The sequence below is a fragment of the Hydractinia symbiolongicarpus genome, chromosome 5 (genome assembly GCF_029227915.1).
Source record: "Hydractinia symbiolongicarpus strain clone_291-10 chromosome 5, HSymV2.1, whole genome shotgun sequence".
NCBI lineage: Eukaryota > Metazoa > Cnidaria > Hydrozoa > Anthoathecata > Hydractiniidae > Hydractinia > Hydractinia symbiolongicarpus.
The window spans coordinates 12,293,508-12,315,635 of record NC_079879.1 but is presented as its reverse complement, the minus strand read 5'-3'; the positions used below and the strand labels follow the sequence as shown (position 1 = coordinate 12,315,635).

General features: G+C 38.1%; 2 protein-coding genes across 2 annotated transcripts; both read right to left on the bottom strand.

Moving 5' to 3' along the window:
- Positions 1–11,121: 11,121 nt before the first annotated feature.
- On the bottom strand, positions 11,122–13,037 carry LOC130646279 (melanocortin receptor 4-like). The gene has a single exon (XM_057452455.1). It carries the CDS (start codon positions 12,966–12,968, stop codon positions 12,087–12,089), a length of 882 nt encoding a protein of 293 aa, XP_057308438.1. The 5' UTR covers positions 12,969–13,037; the 3' UTR covers positions 11,122–12,086.
- Positions 13,038–17,212: 4,175 nt separating this feature from the next.
- LOC130645966 (uncharacterized) lies at positions 17,213–20,865 on the bottom strand. The gene is made up of 3 exons (XM_057452094.1): positions 20,794–20,865; positions 20,053–20,157; positions 17,213–19,290 (listed from the first exon to the last, which is right to left on the bottom strand). The coding sequence occupies exons 1-3, from the start codon at positions 20,863–20,865 to the stop codon at positions 18,112–18,114; spliced, it is 1,356 nt and encodes a 451-aa protein (XP_057308077.1). The 3' UTR covers positions 17,213–18,111.
- Positions 20,866–22,128: the final 1,263 nt, after the last annotated feature.

Sequence of the window (22,128 nt, the reverse complement as noted above, 5' to 3'; positions counted from 1 at the left end):
GTATTCAATGTCTACCGTGATCTATGGATATCAAAATTCAATCGGGAAAATAACCTGATTTTGGAGGGCATAAATCCAAATGATGGAACAATCCGTGCGTTGCAGGTAAAAGCGTCTGATCATGTAGGAACAAATGAGGAGCGTGCTATAGCCGCGGCTTACGGAAACACTTTTTGTATTCCGTTGGGGAAAATGTTCGAGTTGACGAGAGATCCCCCGTTTTATCAACATGGACTCCACGATAGGCTAAAGTTCGTTCTACATTTCGCTTCATACGATCAAGTCATCAAGGATGCCGGTACACCAGCCGCAGGCTCAACCGCAGCCAAGGCAGCTGACGCTACATACAAAATCTCTAACATTTCGCTCGAGTTTGAACAATTAGTAATGAGGATCTGGCGAGCGCTATGATGTCGCAATACAGCCGCCTTGCCCTACCATACGAACGAGTATTGAGGAGTAAAGTGGTGACTATGAAGAAAAGTGATACATCCTACAATCTCCAAGTCGATACCCCTGCTAAATCCTTGGTGGGTATATTACTACTATTCGTCGATCCTGAAGTATCCAAGGCTTATGCGGGTGTCAATGAGCAATTCTACAATCCCAAAATCGAAAAGATTTCTGTCACGGTATTCACATTCTATGCTCCCTCGAGATCATTTGCAGCAGATCGTTAAATTATTTGGGTGCCATGATAGTGAAGTGACCATAGGTCAATTTTTCACCAAGCGCTATGCGCTATTCATTGATTTCAGGGCAACACATGATCGGGGCCTACATGGTAGTGGGCGGCCTCTGCAAAGGTTATGGGACGGTATAACCCTGCACATGACGAAAAAAGCGGATGGCAATGGAGACGTTAGGTGCTACGTCTTCCTTATCCAAGACGCGCAATTAAACATCCTGGATGGCAGGTTCCACAGTGTAGAATATTAAGAGATCAAAATTTGTTTTTGTAGGCCTTGGGTCTACAAAATAAATGGCAACAATTGATATGCTCGTAGCAGGTACAGCGATTAACGCATTGGCCTTTAGTGGCTCTAATTTCCTATTCAGTAAACTCTCAGGTCATGGTGAAGAAGAGCGGAAAAGGCACGATTTAGCGGTAGAAAAACTTCAAGCTGCCCAAGCTCAATGGGTGCGTGACAGACAAGCAAAAATTGATACGTACAATAAGAGAAGGGAGGAGCAAAGGCAAGCTGGTGAAGATTTGAAGGAATTGGACGAAGGAATGAGAAAGTATTTCATTGCTACTATCGATAGGGCCCCAAAGCTCTCAGATATTTATACACCCTCAAAGCAGCAAAAAGACGGTGAACTGACGTTCATTCTTGGCTCCTTAGCCCTTTTGGGTTTTGCGGCGTACAAATGGGCGCAATCGTTTTCGACATGTATAATAAAGATGTCGAAAACAAAAGCACATATCATTACCGGGGAGGAAGCTGAAAAGCTTAGTCAAATCTACTATTCTCCAGAAAATCTCTGGACTGGACGGAAAGCGATCAAACTGCTCGCTGAAAACTCTGGCCTATCAAAAAAGAGAGTAATGCACTGGTCGTCAGTTGCTCTGCCTCCGACATATCAAAGGGCCCAAGCGCATCAACTACCCACATTTCACAATCACAAAGCCCAACGAGATGCATTAACTTGCTCTACATGCCCCATGACAAAGTCTATGGAAACACCTATAAGTACATTTTGACGGGTATTGACGTGGCCTCAAGGTATAAGGTAGCGAGGCCATTACGTACTAAGAAGGATATTTTAAGGATATATCAAGGATATTTATAAAGCAGGACCTTTACGATACCCCAAGACCTTCCAATGCGATAATGGTAGTTAGTTCAAGTCTGATGTGAGTAAGCTGTTGGAATCCAAACGCGTTTCCATCAACCGGGCAACTACTAAATATCACCATGCGTTCACAGCGTTCGTGGAGTCCTACAACAAAGTACTCGCACAAAGGCTCTTCAAGCCCGAGGATGCGCAAGAGCTTGCATCTGACGAAACTAGTACCACATGGGTCAAGCACTTGTACAATATTGTGAAAACCATGAACAACACCAAGACCGCGATGATTGGAATGAAACCTTCAAAAGCGATCAAGCTTGATGAAGTACCACTCGCGAAAAGTGAGAAGCACCCGAGGAAAACACATTACCAGAAGACGGCTTATATTTATATCTCCTACAGCCTGGTGAGGAACATGGGGATGCCAAAAGACGCGCGACTGATGCGTGGTGGTCAAAGCGTACGTATAGACTCGACCGTATCGTAACTGGTACCCGTCTCCTATATTATCTCGATGGAGGTCCTGATCGAAGTTTTGTGGCGGAGGAGCTCATGTTGATTCCCGAGGGTGCTGAGGTACCGCCAGAATATGTTAGGGAATGGTAATATTTCTCGATTTTGTGTGCTATGAACACACAAAACCACGCTCTCTAATCTTCTAATGTCGGATCTCCCAGGTCATATAAATGCTCGCGAGTAAGACCAATAAGCCTGAAGTGGCATATGTATCGCTCCATATGTCCTTCCTCTTCAAACCGATTAAACGCATGCATGCCATTTGCATTATCAATAGCAACAGTTTCTTCAGACTCAGGATATTGAGCCCTGATCCATCGTTTTCTCTTGAAGATTGCCCGTTTTTGTACGCGGCACAGTAATACGGAAGATGGTGGTATTTATCGTCTTCCGGTTTTGTATGTTTGCGAAAAATCATAATAACATTTTCCTTGCCCGCATCATTGGCATGTGGTACGTATCTTTGATGGAGTCCCGCAATTTCCAATGTTCGTAGGTCGAGTTGGTTTTCTCTTTCCTGAAGATCCTCCTGAAGGTTTGCTATAGTTACGTCCCTATCCTTTAGGTCATCGCTAAGTATTGCAAGAGCTTGATGATGCTCTTCGATGGTTTCTTGTAATTTTTCAATCCCTTTCGACGCCAGCATTCTCATAATTTCAAGAGCCTTTGGTTTTCTTGAATGTACACAAATCTCAAGAGCACCGTCCAAGGAGATGAATACATCGTGAGGATTTTTAGTTTCCTTTGGCCCGGCATACCATGCCGGGTCCTGAGCATTTGGCTCTATACGCGTCTTCTCCACTATATTTAGAGCTCTACAAGATGTTCTTATATCAATAATTCTCAAGAATCTCCCAAGATCAGCACGTTTAAAAAGAGGCTGATCTTGCGCATCGAATAAAGTCTCAATAGCTCCAGCAGGTAATGTGTTTAAAGCAAGTAAGGACATTTTTATTATTTACATTACCCCAACCAGGGTCACAATGAGTAGGACGGTTATAAAAAAATACTTGGTATTCCTTTCCCTTTCTAATGCATACCTTAGCTCTTCATCAAGAGCTTCCAGTTGAGATTCTAGATAGGGTATTTTGTCCATTTCTTCGTGACAGGCCTTCAGCTGTTGTTTTAATGTTCTGATGTATGCCATTTATTCTAATGTACTCCAATTCCGAGGATGCTCGAGACGAATATATAGGCACGCATGCTTTGATTTTTTCAACTGGTTTTTGATCGACTCCCAATCTTCGATAAGGTTGGTCTCACCATCCAAACAGCTGCTTTTTCTGTCGGCGGAGATTTTTTGGAATTGCCGTGTATGATTGAGTCAAGAGCCATATTGAGTGCCTTCGATGTCTACCAGATATTGCTAACTCGAGCAAGGTTGCCTTCGTTAGTCGAGAGATTCATTAGCGATGATATCATCTACGATAAACAAGCTCTCTTCGCCTGCCAGCAGAGATGATAGTTTCTCGATCCAATCGAACAAATTATCACCTGGATCAATAAGAAATACATAAGGATCTTTCCAAAGCGATGGTCTATCGAGATAAGTGGCATTCCAGCGGAGAGTAGGACAGAGTATAACGATATTGTGGAATTGTCCCCTGTACTCATGCTCATGCATGGCCAGAACTCTTTGAGTTTTACCGCACGACGTAGGCCCGGTAAATATCGCTGTATGAGGTTCTTTAACAATATCCAACATGTTTGAGTAAGGTGCTTACTTGGGTTTTGGGACTATACTCGCGGGCAACCACCCCTTGCTAACTGCCATCTCACGACTGCCTCGCCCTGCGGTGGAATACGCTACCATTTTCATAACGTCGCTGGTATCCAACTTAGTCGAAGGACTCGAGATCTCAAGGAATTTCTTCCCAACCATTGCATATCCAATTGTGAACCCAAGATCCACGACTGTCTCATAAATCATGTCTATAATCTCCTTTTGCTGAGGACTTACGTTTGACATTTATTATAGGCCTATCTCGTGTGAAAAATATCAATATCTGCCTTAGGCTCCTGCCTAACGCTTGGTTGCTGAGCCACTGCAGCAGGCTGCTGAGTACCCGCGGGTTTTTTACGGATAAAATATATGACACCTCCGATACATGATAATAAGGCCTCCACCAATATATATTCTTCCCATGGACTTGGAGGAACCTGCCGCAGGTTCCTGACCATCCTGCAAAGTACCTTTGCCCATGTTCTTTTTCAAGTCGGCCTTGTTCTTGCGATTCCATTCCGCAAGTCTCTTACCAGCAGCAACACGTCCTTCGTTTTTCTTGGTGATTACTTGGGTAGTCTCTTCACTCAATTGTTATAGGCCGTAAGACCTGTAACAAATCACTTCTTTTTTACATTCAGATAGAGGGATAGACCCTGTTCCTCTAGCATCTCCACAGTCTCTTTTATCCCCGTGAGTATGACTTCAGGAGTATTTAAATCTCTCTCAAAGTATCTTAAGAACTCTCTAAACGTCATGGGGTCTTTCTTGGGCGGAGCTCTTCCAAGCTTTCTCTCCCTTATCAGTGCCGCTAGTCTGTGGCCTTGGGCTACTCTCCCAGGGTGTTTCACTGGTTTTGTTATAACCCTCTCTTGTTTTGATTGTTCAGTGATCATTTTTTATAACTCCAACGAGTTATAAAATCACTTCCCTCTAGCTTAATCTTCATAACATACAAGGCCTCCTCTTGGTGGCCTTTAAACCGTTTCTACCATCGACCATAACCCTATTCATATGTTTAGTTGCCACTAAATCATATGCTTGTGGTGGGAAGCGATCTCCTACAGGTGTCAGGATTTCTATACCACGTGCACAGTCCCCGTAAACAGCCCCCGTCCCCGTAATATCTGTATACCTGCAGGCTGTTTTTCCGCCTGTGAGTAACAGGTTTACCCGTTCAACCAACTCACGATTACCCATGTGTATCTTCGATAGGCTGTTTCCCATTCTTTTCTTTCTCTTCATCAACCTGCTCGTCACCACTCTTGGACATTGAGAGCTGGGTGTGATTAATGGTATGTGCCGCTACCAACAAAAGCGCGAGGAATTTCTCGAATGCTGTATAGACGAGGATCCCAAGATCAGCCATGGATTCGCGGATAATAGGATCGTTTTCTAAATCATGACGCAGACCTTCGGGACTATCGAGCGGTACAATATTTCCTATTGGCTTAGTGTACAAGCTTATCGCATGGGTTGAAAGGGCCAAGGCAGTCTTCTGCCCTTTTTCCACCAACTCTTGTTCAGTACAGTCATTGTATATTTTTTCTATAACCTCGGGTGATGCTTTGTCCAGGAATGCCTCAGTATGTTTTTTCGCTAAAAATTGAGGCTTTGACTTACAAATATCCTTCAGAGCTTTGCGTTTATCTATAGGTTGATCAACAGCCTCGGCTGGAGTGTCAACTACGTCAAATATCTCCGATAAATCTTGAGCCATGTTTATTAGACGTCTGTACCGACAGAAACAAGCAATGATTACTACGTATGGGAGGAGTATCGATATCAGTAAAAATAACTCCATTTATTTGCAGCTTTGTGTATAAGGGGGTGTCTCACAACACCTTTGGATAAAGCGCTAAATTACTCTGATATGAATCTATAGCCTTTCGATTGGTTTTCCTTTTTCCACAATGGCCATGCTGTTTCCCATGGTGGCATTTATTGCGTTCGCCGATAGCCCAAGCTTGTTTTGTTTATAAGTCACCATTCCCTCATTATATACGCGGAAGCCCACTTTTTTAGTGGTATCCAAATCTCTGTTAGGTGCTCCCATATATCTAGACCATGTTATCTCATTTTGTCTTTTTGACATGCCCTTACAAGAAAATTTCGTATCATCTTGACCCTCGACGAAATAACACTCGGCTGTTAGGGCAAACATACTGGTCCCAATGAATTCCTCCTTGAATAACCCTCCGGTTCTACTCGAGGGATTGTCTGTAACGAGCCAATTAGGCACTGCCTCATTGTACTGCTCGATTAATTCGGGACGAACATCATCACGTAGGTTTTCTCCAGAGATTGCAAAATACGTGGAGTCCGTATCCACGTAAATATATTCGAAATTTCGTCGATCTACGTAGTTATCAAGGAAGTCGTAATAGAATTGAAGCATCCGCAATTTAGCTAATTGATATACTAGGATTCGACATTGATACGCTCTATTAATGGAAACGCCTTGTTTACTCCGCCTTACTTCATATGCATTTCCAATCTCTTCTAAATACTCGCTTGTCGGGGTCCTTATCTGCCTGGCACCGCGCATCCGCAATTTCTTCCGGGAACCACGCGAATGGCTTACCGCGTTTGTATTTGAGTATTTGATAACAAGCCGTAATCTTCAACCCATGCCCCAGGTACCATTTAAGCAGGTCCGTACAAAGCAGAATCTTCTCAGCTTTCATCACTCCCAACAGCTTTTTAGTACCCGGGATACGTTTTCGCTCTGTCTTGGTCAAATAATCGTGCATATGCTGAGGGATTTGATTGTCATCTCTCTAACCAAAAATAACGGTGACATCTCGCTGAATTTTTCGTACAACTCAGTAGGCACTTCAATATCAACTTGTGCAAACCCGAAGAGCGATTCATCAAGAATGTCTTGCACCAGATCATCTATTTTTTCAGCAGGGTCTGCCATTTTTACCAGCTTCTCCTTCCCACAAGGGAAATCCTGTAGTAGTGTGCTTGGGTAGAGCATGTTGGCATCATACCCGAGTATTGTCTTGCATTTTTTTGGTTCGGTATAAATATGTGAGCGAATACCCGTCACATCCCTCTCGTGGTACCTGCAGAATACGATCGCAGGGCCACCTACCATGCCAATTTGCAGGAGCTCATACGCCTTGTTCTTTGTACAAGATGTACAATCTTTTTGAACCTCCTTGCATGCTTTGCATAAGGCTTTGGTACAATGAGCCTCACATTTATGCTTACATGGATCACCCGGTGCAAAAAGATTTATATCATGGTTCAACCGCAGAGACTTGTTCAGAACGTACCGCATCGACACACCTGGAATGCTCACGGCATCTTTTAGAATGTCAATCTCATCCTCGTAGTACGTGTTGTAGGTCTTGTCGACGGCCTCGATAAATGGTATTACGTCCGCCAGATTGTATTCGGCTAACCAATCCAGCATCGTCACGCATTCTCTTTTAAAAAACTCATCCCGGAAAGCCTGGTAATCTTCAAGTGATAGGGTGTTTTTACCACTGAGAGTGCTATAAAATGCCTCATGATCGACTGGGCCCACATGGTTCAACTTTTCATAGCATGTTAGCCATTCGTATGGGAACACGAGCTTCTCGAGATCATAATCCAGCGACTTGCACCATTTTTCATAACTCAAGCCTGGTGCGAGAAAATTCTTAATTTCGATAAATTTGAACCTCGATGTGGTTAGAAACATGTAGTCGTTGTCTTTTTCGCCACTTTAACATTATTATCATCCGCAATTCGTTCGACAAAATACCGCTTTATCAGGTTTATATCGTACTTGCCACTGTTAAAGCCTATCACCATCACTTGATTTACCCATTCAAGCCAAGCATTTTGGGTTTGTTCCGGGAGCATATCAAAATCATCCGGCTTGGGATATATACGTTCGACTTCTTGGACAATACGGATATGTCTCTGCTCCAATTGTTCGACGAATTTTTGCACAAGCACCTTTCATTCATGATGAATGTTGGATGTTTCTGTAGGCTATCGTACGTGGGCTACTGATTCAATGGTGCCCGGAGGGCCTCGAAGTTAAAAACGATGAAATGGGGATAGGGTCGAAATTCTTTCTTAAATAACCTGTTAGCCTTGGGAGGATCTTCACACTTCCATGCAGTGACAAGATTGTACCCTAGTTTTTTGATGTGGCCTTTTTTAAATTTGGTACGATTGAAATTATTTTTATCGGTGTTGGTTCGCTGTGGTTGACATGGACATCCATGCCATTTGCAACCGTGGTATTCGTATACTGTCTTCGTACAAAGATCATACCCATCTACCCTATAAACTTCCTTAATACCATCGCGTATCACACGTTTCTTCCATTTCCACAAATCGCGTGGTGTATATGTCGGCCTGTTTGCTCTGACATGGCCTCAATCCATTGGCATGCCGCGTAACTGAACCCTTTATCGGGACAGAATACCTTTTCAGAGCTACTCTGCATGCGCTCGACCTTTTCACTTTTGCAAATGATCTTGGTCTTGATGCCTTCGCATTCGTTATTCTTGTGTCGTGTGAGATTTTCGGATCTGGTAAATCTTTGTGTACAAACCTCGCATTCCCAATGCTGCGTCAATACATCCATCTTTTTGATATAGAAACAATGACCATGTAGCATACCAATATTGATCTTGTCTAAGTCTTCTTTGTATTGATTTTGACCATAGTCGAGACGTCATGGGGCCTTGTCGGAGTTTGTTTTTGGTTCAAATACTCTTATGTTAATTTTGAATTTTGTAGCGATACCTTCCAGGTCTAAGAGCCTCGTAGCACGTACTTCTTCCCTCTTTAGCTTGGGGTCCTAGTAGTATTCACGAGCCAGTTTGAAAGCTGACCTTGTGAGGAACTTTTCGCATTGCTTTCGCTCTTCCCGGTAATGAACAGCTAGGCATCTGCAGAAGCACAAGCTGTCTGTTCTCTCGTCCGTCTTGTCAAAGCTATAAATGCACCTTTTTCCGCGCAACCAATCTGGTAATGGGGCATATCCAAGTAGGGGCTCCCCCGTAGAAATTATCTTGATCTGCATGTGCTTGAATATTATTTTACCTTCATATGCTCCTGGGGTCTCGATGGTTCTGTCTGGTGGTAAATAGGCTTTCGTCCAAAACTCCGCATCTTCCAAATCAAGGCGTTTCATCTCACATTCATCGATGAAAGCCTCGATTGATAGTGACCTGGAGCTCTTGGTTTTGTGATAATTTGCAACATCTCCACCGTCTCTGTAAATATCACAGCCAAAGCTGTATACCACCTTCACACACATGTCTACGTGTGGTGTGATTTTTCGCATAATGGTATCTGTCAATGGCTGGTTAAGGTTTTTGTTGAACCTCCATGTTTTGATGCGGTTTTCGTCTTCTATCATTTCTGCGTCATCATCAAAAATGTTCTGAATATCCTGGATCACTTCCGTGTTGGTGGCATGCTTAGATTCTTTCCCAAACATGTGTTTGAGGTCCTCAATTCCTTCATGTTCATCTTCGATGGTGGCCCGTTGAACCTCATCGTAGAGAGTTGGTGTTCCTGAAAATTGATCCCTGGCCTTGTTATAATAGTAACTAACGGTATCCCGCACGCTCCTTAGTTGTTTAGTGATAGCTTCGCGAGTTGCCGCTACTGGTGCCGACACGATATTATATATTTTACTGATTGCATTTTTGAACCAACTCATCTTTATTATAGGTAGATTTCAATTTCAACCAGCACTTTTTTTTTGGGTTTGGTCAAGGATTGAATATTTCAGGGAATTTCCCTTATATATAGCATATATGCTATTGCGCATGCGTTGATGATGTCATGTATTTCTGGTATCTATTATTATGTGTTGGTTATTGGCATATGAATATGATTATGTGTTGATGACGTCATATGATTTTTCTATTTTGGGATGAGGTGGTGGTGGAAATGGTGAAAGCGGGGTTTTTGGGGGTAAAGGTGTGGAAGGAGCGAAAACCTGATTATAATCACTCCCTACTACTACTATCAGAAAACGCAGATATTGCTCCCATTTAACCTATTGAACGCAAAACTACACGAATATTTTAAAACGCAAAAATCATTTTTAGAATACAGAAATTTATTCCTTGATTTCTGCTATGATTATTTAATTTATCTTCCATTTGATGAAGCTTATTTTGAAGTTATCCAAGGAAGCGTAACTTCCTCCCCAGGGTCTTGTGGCCCCTGAGCCGTTATTACAGAATGACCAACGACAGAATGCCTAAGTAACGAGGTTGAAGGAAGCGCACTTTATATGAATTAACCACATCCCAAGGATCTTGTATCTTTTCTGACAGTGGGGACGGTCTTAATCTCATAATAAAAAAGGGACAACAAGCTTTGGTAACGAGGTTGCCTATAGACATGTTTCTCTAGTTGTACAGAGAGTCGTTGGATCTTTTCTTAAAAAATTCAGTTATCATGTTCAGCCTCTATCTCAGGACCTGTTGTCTTTTACATATCTCACGCCGGGAAAAGCCCTGGGAACAAGGTTTATCCATAAAATGTCTTCTTAAACCTAAAATCAAAGTCAGGAGAAGATAACTTAACATGTATTTATTTTTTTCTATTTTATTTTTTTGCATATATATTTTGAATATATCGGCAGGAAAAAGCTTGAGATTGATCCAAATATACATTCTTTTGAAATGGCACCAATTTTTTGATTGCTTCTTTGAATTTAATTCTTTATATTCGTTTATGCTTCCATAAGGCAATGTATGGGAATGGGTCATTGGTGTTACTGGAGACTAATTTTTGTATTTGGAAAACGTTTTTTGGACTGTTATATTTCTTTTCAAACTTGAAAACAGTGATTCCAAGAGTAATTTAAACAATCTTTTGGTATTTACAACACACAACTCTTTTACTAGTAGGGGACCCAAACTATGGAACAAATTCCTTGACAACGACATAGAAAAACTTTTTCAACAATTGACCAACTTTTTAAATGACATGTTCATGTGAACGTATATTAATACTTTAAAGAAACATATACATGGTCGTTCAGCATATAACCAAAAAAATATATATGCTGAACGACCATGTATATGTTTCTTTAAAGAATTGACCAACTTAAACTAAAACGTAGACTATTCCCTACTGACAATGAACTATAGCTTTTTTAGATCACAAAACAGATAAATCGCACGATATCTGTATTTTTTTCGCTAACCTTTTATAAAAGGCTTGAATTTATTGACTGTTAATTTCATGCAATATGGTAGGTTTTTTGATAAACTTTTTTTATATGTATATATTTTGTGTGTGTGAAAAGTCACAAAAATTAGAGCGTTTAGATGAGGAAAGGGAATTTTTGAGGAAAACTAAATTTGGCAGAATTTAATTCGTCTGATAAGTTTCTTTAAATTGAGAGTGAAATAAAAAAAACTGCTATAGGATAGGCCTTCGGATCGGCTCCGATACCACCATCATACAATTAAGAATCCTTTTCTTTGTATACTATGCTAAGCTTTGTTGAAAACGGAAAAGTTCTACACTAAGAGTATTAGAGCTAAAGCACACCCAGAGCACATGTTACACAGGGAGAAGCCGCCACTACAATCAAAATAAATGTTTTATATGATGCGTGTTTAACAAAAAATTAGAACTAGTAATAAAGATATTTCAAAAAAAAAATAGCCGAATATTCTTCACCTGCGTTAACAAGGGTGTCAGCATGACGTCATACCAAAAACATTTTGACTGTAAAAAAGCTAACTAAATATGGTGTTTGGAAGTTATGGGGGAGGGGTTTTGTTAGCCTGGCTCGTTCTCAGGGTCTCCTTTGGCGACATAACCGTTTCCCACCTAAATTCATTAAAAACCTAAATTAAATGAAATTCAAAATGAAATTCCGTCGGTTAAAATTGGCGGGGGTGGAAGGAGGGCGGGGGCGAGATTTTTCTTCTTTTCCGAGGTTGCCAATACATTTTTACACTACCCATCAAAATTCCTATTAAACACATCTGCAAGTCTCAAAGTTTTTGTTAGTGATTCTAGAAAAATTTGTCTCTCAGAATACAGCTGAATTTACTTTATGCAGTCATTTTGTATAGTGTGTTTCTTCGCGAATTTCGATCTGCTTACAAAACAAACTTTTGACAGCTCGCTTTAACTTTCCATTTAAGAAGATATAAATAAATGGATCGACAAGGGAGTTGAGTGAAAGTATGGCGAATGATATAACGATGACGTAATCAGGTACTGTGTTTCCTGTGGCAGCTATGAATAGATGCACGTAGCTAGGAAGCCATGCGATAATGAAAGTCGCAACCAAAAGAAGTGTAATAACCAATGACTTTTGCTGGCGTCGCATCAGCCTTTTCTTCAAGAGAACGCTTTGTGTTTCATCCTCCGCAACACTATCCTTTTTTATGTTTCGAAAGTGTGACCGCGCAGTCAAATAAACTTTAACATTCACAAAAACGATAAAAACAGAACCGATGAGGGAGAGCACACAAAAAATTGCTGACGAATGCTGCTCTCCTGGTATGAGCATTAAAGCTGTAAACAAGATGGATGGAAATAAGGATAAAATTATCGATATAACAATAAATCTTGCTGAGATAAACTGATACTTCAAGGGGTTATGGACAGCTAAGTGTCTATCCATGGTCACCAACACAAGTGCCGAAAATGTATAACATTGAATCCCAATATAGATACTGATACTAACCCCTCGTGCTGTTACATCTTCTTCCAACTGCGATAAAGTTTTTGTGATGGAGAATAGAATAGCTTCTAAAAGTCCCCATAAACCAACCAGGAAGTGCGCAATTAATAAACATAACAAGTATACGCTTGATGTTTCGCAACGTAGAGTTCGCTTCCGCAGCACACTCACAATAAGCACAGCGTTCACGATAGAAATAGGTACAAACTTGAGCCATGAAATGTAAGACCAGAACACAAAATAGGTTGCCATGATTTGAAAAATGAAATTGAAATTAGCATGTTTTGTAAAATTGTTCTGCAGGTGAAGTGTGATTCCTTCTTTCGTTATAGCAGATGGTGCTTTCGCTTACACGGCACGTGTTATTTTTTTATTTATTTTCTATTGATCTCTTGAACGGTAAAAATCGTTCTTTTACAATGTGTATAAACACTATATCGCCGTGATTTTAACATAAAAAACAAACTGCTACATATATCGATAACAACTACGAAAAATGACACATATAATTAAAAAACATATTGAATTATTGTTATGTATTGGCGTTATTTTTATATATATATATTTTTAGAATACTTTACCAACTTTAATAATTTACCCATAAAGCATTGCTACCTTTTATTCTATTAGATGGAGCACCCTCTCTGCTCCATCTAATAGAATAAATCCCGATCGGTAAATGTCAGGCGATACTTTTAAACCAATTACAGGTCCGTGTTTTTCAGGATAGCCATTATGACTTAAGGGAAAACTCGCGATTCACCGGTAACCTCTTCATAAGTAAGGGCTGAGTTTTTCACTGAATCTTTAATTCTTTAAAACCGTCGTTTTTTTCTTTTAGAGCATATTTTGAGAAAAAATCGACCCCGGGTCCTTCATTGTTTTGTTGTGTAGCAAACAGTTGATTGTTTGACATCCATGAAAATGAGAATGAAGTCAATGTGAGTACTCATTCTCTTGGTGCAAATTATCCAGACCTAACCTATCACCTAATGAGTAAATAATAAGAGATAACTGAAGTGAAAGCAGTAAATAGTAGCTAGCTAATATTTCCACGACATCTAAATTGTTTCAGAGTATAGCTACATATATACATAGCTAGCTAGCTACATATATATAATACACATACAAAGGTTTACACCACCCCTCAAAAATCATCTAAGTAATCTTGTTGCGACCACCGCTCATGACAGTACAGCGAAAGACTGGAACCAAAGTCACAACTCTATTTCAGAAAAACAGGATTAGATTTAACATAGATAATAAATGTTCAACAATAAACACAGCTTTATTCTTTATTGTTTTCTTTTCTTTCATTCATTCTTTCTCCTTTTGATTGTGTACTCTTTAATAATTTTGTTAATATTTATACATTTTTCCATTATTTATAGGAAAATATCTTATCTAAAAGATCTTATCTATGTTTGAGTATTTGTTATTGAGAAACGCCCCTACCGAAGAATTAATGCAGACAAAAATGATTGCAACTTACCTGAAATCGCATTATCAAAAATATTTGCAGCACTGAATTTTTTACATTTTCGCAAATAATCATAAGGTTCATCGATGTTTTGTACCTCAAAACTAGAAATTTTAAAATTAAATAGCTCCTAATATTTGTAAAATCTTCTATTCACAAATAAATGAATACCCGCGAAACCTTATAAACTCGTCAATTCGCGAAATTCATTTTTTTCGACTCGCGAAAGTTTCTCCCCTTGAGGTAAGTAGACATTTGAAAGACCAAAAGTTTATCTTCCACTTTTTCCACTTTAGTAATTCTGGAATTTCGCAGTTAACAAAAACTGACTGTTAATTTCACAATTTATAGAAAAATATGCGAAATCGCGAAATTTGACATGAAGGTACGTTTTTTTTATATAAGCAAACACATTTTAGACCGACGCAGTACTAGCATTGTAAACTCTACATTGGACCTATGGATGGTATTCGTCAATAGTGAACACAACCTACTTCCCAAGAAGTGCTCTCTAAAAAAGGACAACAATAGCAAGTTTCCGGGACTTTACTTTTTCTAAGTCATGGTAAGTTTCACACGACGACAAACTTGATTTAAACAAAAGTTTGATTTTGATTGGCGCAACAGTTTGCGGCAAAATGCTTAAATTTGCTCACGCAGGTTCCGAATAAATCCGGCCCTAGAACTTGATCCCCCGGTTGCCAGGGTTACCCCGTTTGGTGCAAGGTTGGTGTATATTACTCCGGAATGCATTTAAAATGTGTGCGTCTAGCTAAGTTGAGCGAGGCAACAAATCGAACGCCTCATTTTTTCCAGTCGTTTTTATATGGACTTAACCGCATATTTGAGATAATTACGATCTTCTGAGCTTCAAATGTTTGGCACGATAACATCAAATTCGCAAGTCCTCAAATATTTTGGTAGTAAGCGGAAATTCTTAGAGCCACCAGGGCTTCTTGCAGTGTTAGGTGAGTTTATGATAGTTTAGCTTTAGTTTAATTTAGATACTTGTTTAGTTTTTGTTTAATAAAAGCTTCTTTGTGAGTGTTTGGCCCATTCTTGATTTCAGAGGTCTTTGAGATAAACTTAGGTGTTAATCTCCAAGAGCTCTGGGGACGAAAATGTGTTTATCCTAATGCCGTTCAATACGTTTTCACAACTCAAGACTTTCGTACGATTATTTGACTGCTTTGTCTATGCTCTTTTTCTCATGTTCATTTTGTTTTTATTTCTGATTGAATAATAATATTTTTCCTCAACCGAAAGTTGTGCCACGTGATATTCCACCGGGAAAATGTGTGTAAAAGCGAATCTCCACAGGACATAAATACTCAAATTTGATTGGTCGCAATTTTCGTCGTGATGAAAAGTTGAATTGGTTTCTACTTTTCAACCTCAACAAAGCATTTATGGCTTTGTGTGATTGTGGAGGTGTATTTATCATAATGAACAACAAAACAGGCTTTGGGTTTTCAAAATTTTAAAAAAAAAGTCATGAAGACAATCTTGGTTTCGTGCTGTTAGTTAGAAGGAAAGGAGCTGGAGATGTTTTTCGAATCACTGAATATACTAGAGTGTGAGTGAATTTCATTTCAACCCAGAGAATATCAAAGTTTCAATGGGTATTGGTCGTAAAACAGTTTCAGCTTTGCGTTGTTTTTATGTAATAGCGAGAGTGCGTACCGTTAACACATAAGTGGGTAAAAACATTTCACTTTCGTCTATCCCCATCCCCTGGACCCCTTTTCGCGTCTTTATATTCGGGACAGCGTAAATGTCACATATAGGGTTTTCAGCCATTGTCTAAATTTCCATAGATTCTGTTTAAACTATGGTATTACGACTAAAAATGATCGAAACATTTACATAGGTGCATTTTATCTCATACAAAAAAATCATTTAAATAACGTTACAATGATCGACGAGTTTCTATTACAGCTCAACTCCCACGAAAAATACAAGTTGGGTTCATATGAAAGACCTTTGTTAGTATCGAGATGTATTTTTTCTTTTTGAATTTCCGCGCCCGAAGGCATAGGAAATTCTTTAAAACCGTCGTTTTTTTCTTTCGGAGCATTTTTTGAGAAAAAATCGACCCTGGGATTTCACGTTGCTCCGTTACAGATGTAAACTTCGTACCCAAGCTCCTTAACTACTGGGAAGTCTCGTATTGACGTTTCAGGCTAAAATTGGTATTTGTTTTCGCCAAATTTGGCACAGTTAACAAAAAACGTATGCTGAACATAATGGTGACATAATAATTTTGATTTTTGTCACCTAAATGTCATTTTAGGCAAAAATTGGTCCAAAAATTAGAACTACTTTATTTTGAACAAAATTTGGCACAGTTAACAAATAAAGTATGCTGAACATGATGGTGACATCAAAATTTTGGTTTTTTGCCACCTTAAATGTCATTTTAGGCCAAAATTGGTCCAAAAATTAAAACTACTTCATTTTCAACAAAAATTGGCAAAGCTAACAAAAAAAGTATGCTGAACATAATGGTGACATCAAAATTTTGATTTTTGTCACCTAAATGCCATTATAGGCCAAAATTGGTCGAAAAATTAAAACCACTTCATTTTCGGCTAAATCTGGCACAGTTAACAAATTAAGTATGCTGAAAATGATTATGGTACAAAAGTTTGATTTTTTGTCACCTAAATGTCATTTCAGGCCAAAATTTATCCAAAAATTAAAACTGCTTTATTTTCGACAAAAATTGACACAGTTAATAAAAAAAGTATGCTGAAAATGATGGTCACATCAAAATTTTGATTTTTTGTCAACTAATGCCGTTTAAGACCATAAACGTTTCAATCGCAAGACTTTCAACCATGAATCGTTTTGTTTGCGTTTGTTGTAAGATATAATGTCACTGGTGTGCTTTATCTTCAGAGGTTCATGCACCAAACCCCTTCGAATGTTTAGCACAATAACACAACGAATTAGCAGGTTTTCATCAAATATTTTGGTAGCGCGCGGAAATTCTTAGAGCCCCCAGGGCTTCTTGTTTAATCTTTTAAAAAGTCCTTCTTAGTTTTCAAGATATACTTTTTCAAAGTTTCGTTAATTATGCGACATTACGACGTCAAGAACTAGTTATAATTATAGTAAATTGATATTAAAATTTATGTCAAATATTCCAATTTGATTGGCCATAAAAACAATTTTTAAACCTATGCTTTGCCAAAACTGTCATATACAATATTTACTCAGAGCTAGATTATGATGTCATGCATAATTAGCGAAACTTCTAAGTCTAAGATCTTAAGATTTTTCAAACAAAATATTTAAATTTTAGACAATTTTTCAACCTCTGTCATATGAAATAATATTCGCGGGAGGTATGCTTTAAGATTATCGTACAGTTTGCTTCGCTTCAACCTAAATATTAATCAAAATTGCGATACTATGATACAATATTTACATTTTTATATAGAAATTTTAAATATAATTAGGAACAAAAAGAAAGACCTAACGGTTCGAAAGCTAATTGACATGTGACTAGCTATTTCTGTAACACCATCTTTAATCACATGATTTTTGTATTTGCTTATTGATATAAAAGCCGATTTACACTAAATTAATAATAATTACAGTAAGACCCGAGACACACTAAACTATTGACAACACATAAATAAGAACACTAAAACTTCTTCTACATCGACTAAGAAAAACTATAAAAAGGGAGAATAGAGTTTCAAATCTACAATTTGATAAATGATATACAAAGATTCCACGAATTCTAATTTGAAAAAATTAACTGCAACGTAAACATCCATTTTGAAAATAATTTTTACAAATAAGTTGTTCAATGTTTTTAATGCTGTTATGCCTCATCCACACTGGCACAATCCACCGTCCTTTTTTCTGTGTTTATAAGTGAGTCTACTTTCAAACATGAATCCTTCAATTCGATTTTGCGTTTCTTCGTATCATTATCGTTGTTGCTTTTAATTGGTATGTGTCTTCATCAGTTGGTTTATTCCATTTTCTCCAAAAAAATCCAAAATCTTTGTCATGCGGCATATATGGACCATTCAGGTTTGTACCAGAACATCTGTCAAACCAAAAACCAGCGTTGAATACTGCCGCACAGTTGCGGTCATCTCTATTATCTTTGTCGCTATCAAATGTGGAGAAAATACTCCGATTAAATCTTGACTTCCATCCATCTAAAGAAGGTCCTGTGCTGTTTTTGTAAGTCACTTGATAAAACTCCTTTTCGTCAGCAACTCTGAAATGTGTTAGAATCGAAATCTTTGTCATGTTATTTTCAGCAGTAGAATGGATTCTGAGGGTGATGTCTCCCTGGGTTGTTAAGTTATGTATATAATCATTTCCAAGCCAAAATTCGGTCGTAAAATTACCAAATCCTTGCTTGTACTCGTCCCATGTTGTGCTAAAATTCACAGGATTAGTTGATCTCTGTCGCTTTTGAATCACTGTCCACCCTCCTCCGTCTGTTGTCATGTCACACAACACTTCCACAGTTTTATTACCCACATTAATATTGTACAATCCATCTTCCTTTGCACCGTTTTCTCTCCATTCCAAACAATCTCTTTTAGCATCTCTTTTAGCCACTGGTCGACAATCACAAATCTTGGGAGAAGAATTCTTGACAGGTATGCAACGATGGTAGGAAATTACTCTAAAATATTTGAAACCTTTTCTTGGAGTTAGCTTTGTTGCTCCAACTATTTTCGAAAATAATTGACACTTGACATTTTTACTAGTCATATTGACGTTGTATGACAAACAATAGTCATCATACAAACACACAACTAAACAGTCATTTTCGTTTGAAACAGTTTTTGTTACATATGGCGCAACATTCAACTTTTTGTCCCTTGCTACTTCATGAATCTTTATATCATCCCGCAGGCAGGATAAACGAGTACTCAAACACACTTTGATAAAAATAGCAAATGATATGAAGAAAAACATCGACATCACGTTTCTGCTCTCCATACGTCTGACATGCATTGGCGATGAGAATGTTTTGAATTGTTTGCACAATATTTTCTTACTTATAATCTTACTACAGTCTGATGACGTGCATGCAAAGATGTTATGCTTTCGTGTCTAAAAGAGTTGTGTTGCAGTTGAAGGGAGGAATATAACCACAGAATAAGTACTTATTGAATGTTTGGAAATTTGAAAAACGATTATGAATTATTAAATATTGCATGCTTGTTTTTCGAATTTCATTATTATTTTTAGAAACTTAATAATTCATTTCTTTCGCTTCATTCTATTCCTACGTTTGTAGACATAAACGTTTTAATTTCAGCTAATACTGGTTGCGTTTGTTTTTTTTCAAAAATTTCCAGCTTGGTATGTTTTCATCACAAACTTAATAGACAGACATAGTAGGATCAATAGAAATAGATGGATCACATTTTCAGTAGTGTCGCAGCGAAATATGCATTTTGCAGTCTCTTGATTTTCGGAAAATTCCTTTTTTGTATAGTTTATCACGCAGTTTTCTAACCACGTCGTGGGTATCATAGAACACAATAGAGTCCCTGCATAACACGTTCTTGGGTACTAAGTTGTGACTTGTTTCATCTGTGAGTTATTAGCAACAAACGGATCATTCTCACGGAGAGGAAACGTAAGATATGGGCCATCAGGAATTGTTAGGTTTCAAATTTGGGGCTTTGAATAATCTGTTAGCCTTACACTTGCAATAATATCATCTAGATACCAGATCTACGAAGACAGACCCATTAGGATTCTTGGGGTTTAAGAACCTCGGTTCCGGAGTCTTTTTCTCTCACCATCCCGGCATAAAAAAAGAACCAAAGAGAACTGGAATCGGTGTTGAGGTTTACAATAATTTACAACACAGATTTGGCAAATAGCTAATAAACTTAAAGTGAGGACTACAAATAGAGCTTTACACCCAACCACGTCACCAGGGCCTTCTGCACTTTCATAAGCTAAGACCTAAGAGAAAAGTTGCCTTGGTGTTAACTATTTACGCAACAGCCTTGACAATCATCGATTGTTTGTGGAGACATAGTATTTACATGGTTTCCCTAAAAAAATGTATTTAATGGCTCTCTAAAAGTTGATGCAGCAGGGCGTGCGGATTAGCCTGAATGATCGAGACTAGTGTTATATAAATATCCTGCACTAAGTATTTTTGTTATTAAGAAGAAGAACTGACGTATATTATCATTCAGCGGTCTTTCTTTATTTATTCCACAAACATAGTTTCACGTTTTAGTTACATCAGTACATTTATCAAATATTTTTCTCTGCAATAATTCTATATTATAATACCCTTATACGTCTATCTATCTGTTACGCAAAATGATACGGCAAGAAAGCGAGACGCACGCAATGCGTTAAAAAAGGACGGGAGAAATCATGTATTTTTTGGGCCACCGACTAGTTTTTCTAAAATCTTATCTTTTATGTGTTCAGTCAGTTTGAAAAAAATACTTTGATAATGTCATTAATTTTTTTTCAAAAATTTGTTTACCTATTGCCTCTATTGTGTAAACCTTTAAACATGGACCATTAAATTTATAAGATCATAAGTAAATAAAAATTGTGGGAGAATTCTGCCCAATCTACTGCCAGTTGTTTAATATGTTTTTCTTGCTGTGTGAAACTCACAGAGTGTTCATATTTATCCCTTGCACACATAGCTATCAGCCAAATATTCCACACATTCCCTCGGCTTTCTGTGAAATCTTTATCATGGTTAAAATTTACTTTCGTTAAGGCTTGTTTTTATTTAGCTTTATTTTTGCTCACGAGATTTTGTTAAAGCGTGCGCACTTAGCAAATATTTCTAGTTTTAAAAATGAATAATGTATCATGCAAAAGAAAACTTTAATGTTAATTTTACTCTATAGTTGCACTGTTATCCAATTCCACACGCAGTTTCTTAAAATTAATAATAAACGAAGATGGGTAATTAGTGATGTATTATTTATCTCTAAACCAAATATTGTTATAAAAAAATACAAGATTACGTAGCTAGTACATTTAGGACACGGCCTCGAAAATAGAAAATGTACTGTCTACCACAATCAATGCGACTATAAAAACATGTTAGCTGGATGCAGTCAGGTTAATAAAAACATCAGCATTTTTTCCCTTTCACAACGGTCGACAACACTAAATGTAACATAAACCTAGGCTCTGCTTTTAAAACAAATGGAACTTAAAAAAAGAAAACCATACTAGGGCCGTAATATGTCACCATACAAGAAAAGATGCCAGAAATTTGATTTATTAGCCTCACAGGTTAGAGACATAGCAAAAAAGCAGCTGTTTTCAATACGACACAAATATTATCCTTAATGATATATTTCAAAGTTAAAGTAATGTTCTTGAAAAGATTTGAGGACTAGCATGATCTCCGCAATCATAAAAAAAATTCCTTCTCATCCAGCACAAATGCAACCCAACTTTTAATTGTTTTTATAAATGAAACATTCAAGCATAGGTCACTCTCAGTTAAATGTGCTCTAAAATTATTTAACTTATCAAGCCATAAATATCATTAACGGGTTGGATCATGACTTTGAATAATGCCACCAAAAAGGTAAGAATAAATCAACAGCATTTTCTCCTTTTTTTGCTTTGAATCATTGATGGAAACAATTTCTTTTTGCTTAACCACACCGTACGAATTTGCTATGTATATCAAATATTTAAGTTGTTCAGGCTGGAACTATTTATTTGCCATTGAAGGAGCCATCCACGATTATTTTGAAACTCTGCCGCTTTTTCAATCGAGAAAGCATTCTATTGTTTTGAATAATCTCAAAGGAGAAAAAAGACGGGGGAAAGGAATGCTATAAAAACCATTCTATTTTTGAATGCTTTAAAAAGATTTTTTACAGAAAAACATTTTTGTTGTTGTTGTTGTACGTCGTGTAGAATCAAAAATCAGGTTTT

Bases quoted from the DNA above. Each gene is read 5' to 3' on its own strand.
- LOC130646279 (XM_057452455.1), bottom strand. From the start codon at position 12,968: ATGGCAACCTATTTTGTGTTCTGGTCTTACATTTCATGGCTCAAGTTT.
- LOC130645966 (XM_057452094.1), bottom strand. From the start codon at position 20,865: ATGTGTGCAAGGGATAAATATGAACACTCTGTGAGTTTCACACAGCAA. The intron at 20,158-20,793 runs GTAGATTGGGCA...CTTTTCTCTTAG, and splicing joins AACATATTAAACAACTGGCA to GTCTTAGCTTATGAAAGTGC. The intron at 19,291-20,052 runs GTAAATTATTGT...CAACTCTTTTAG, and splicing joins CTATTTGCCAAATCTGTGTT to ACACGAAAGCATAACATCTT.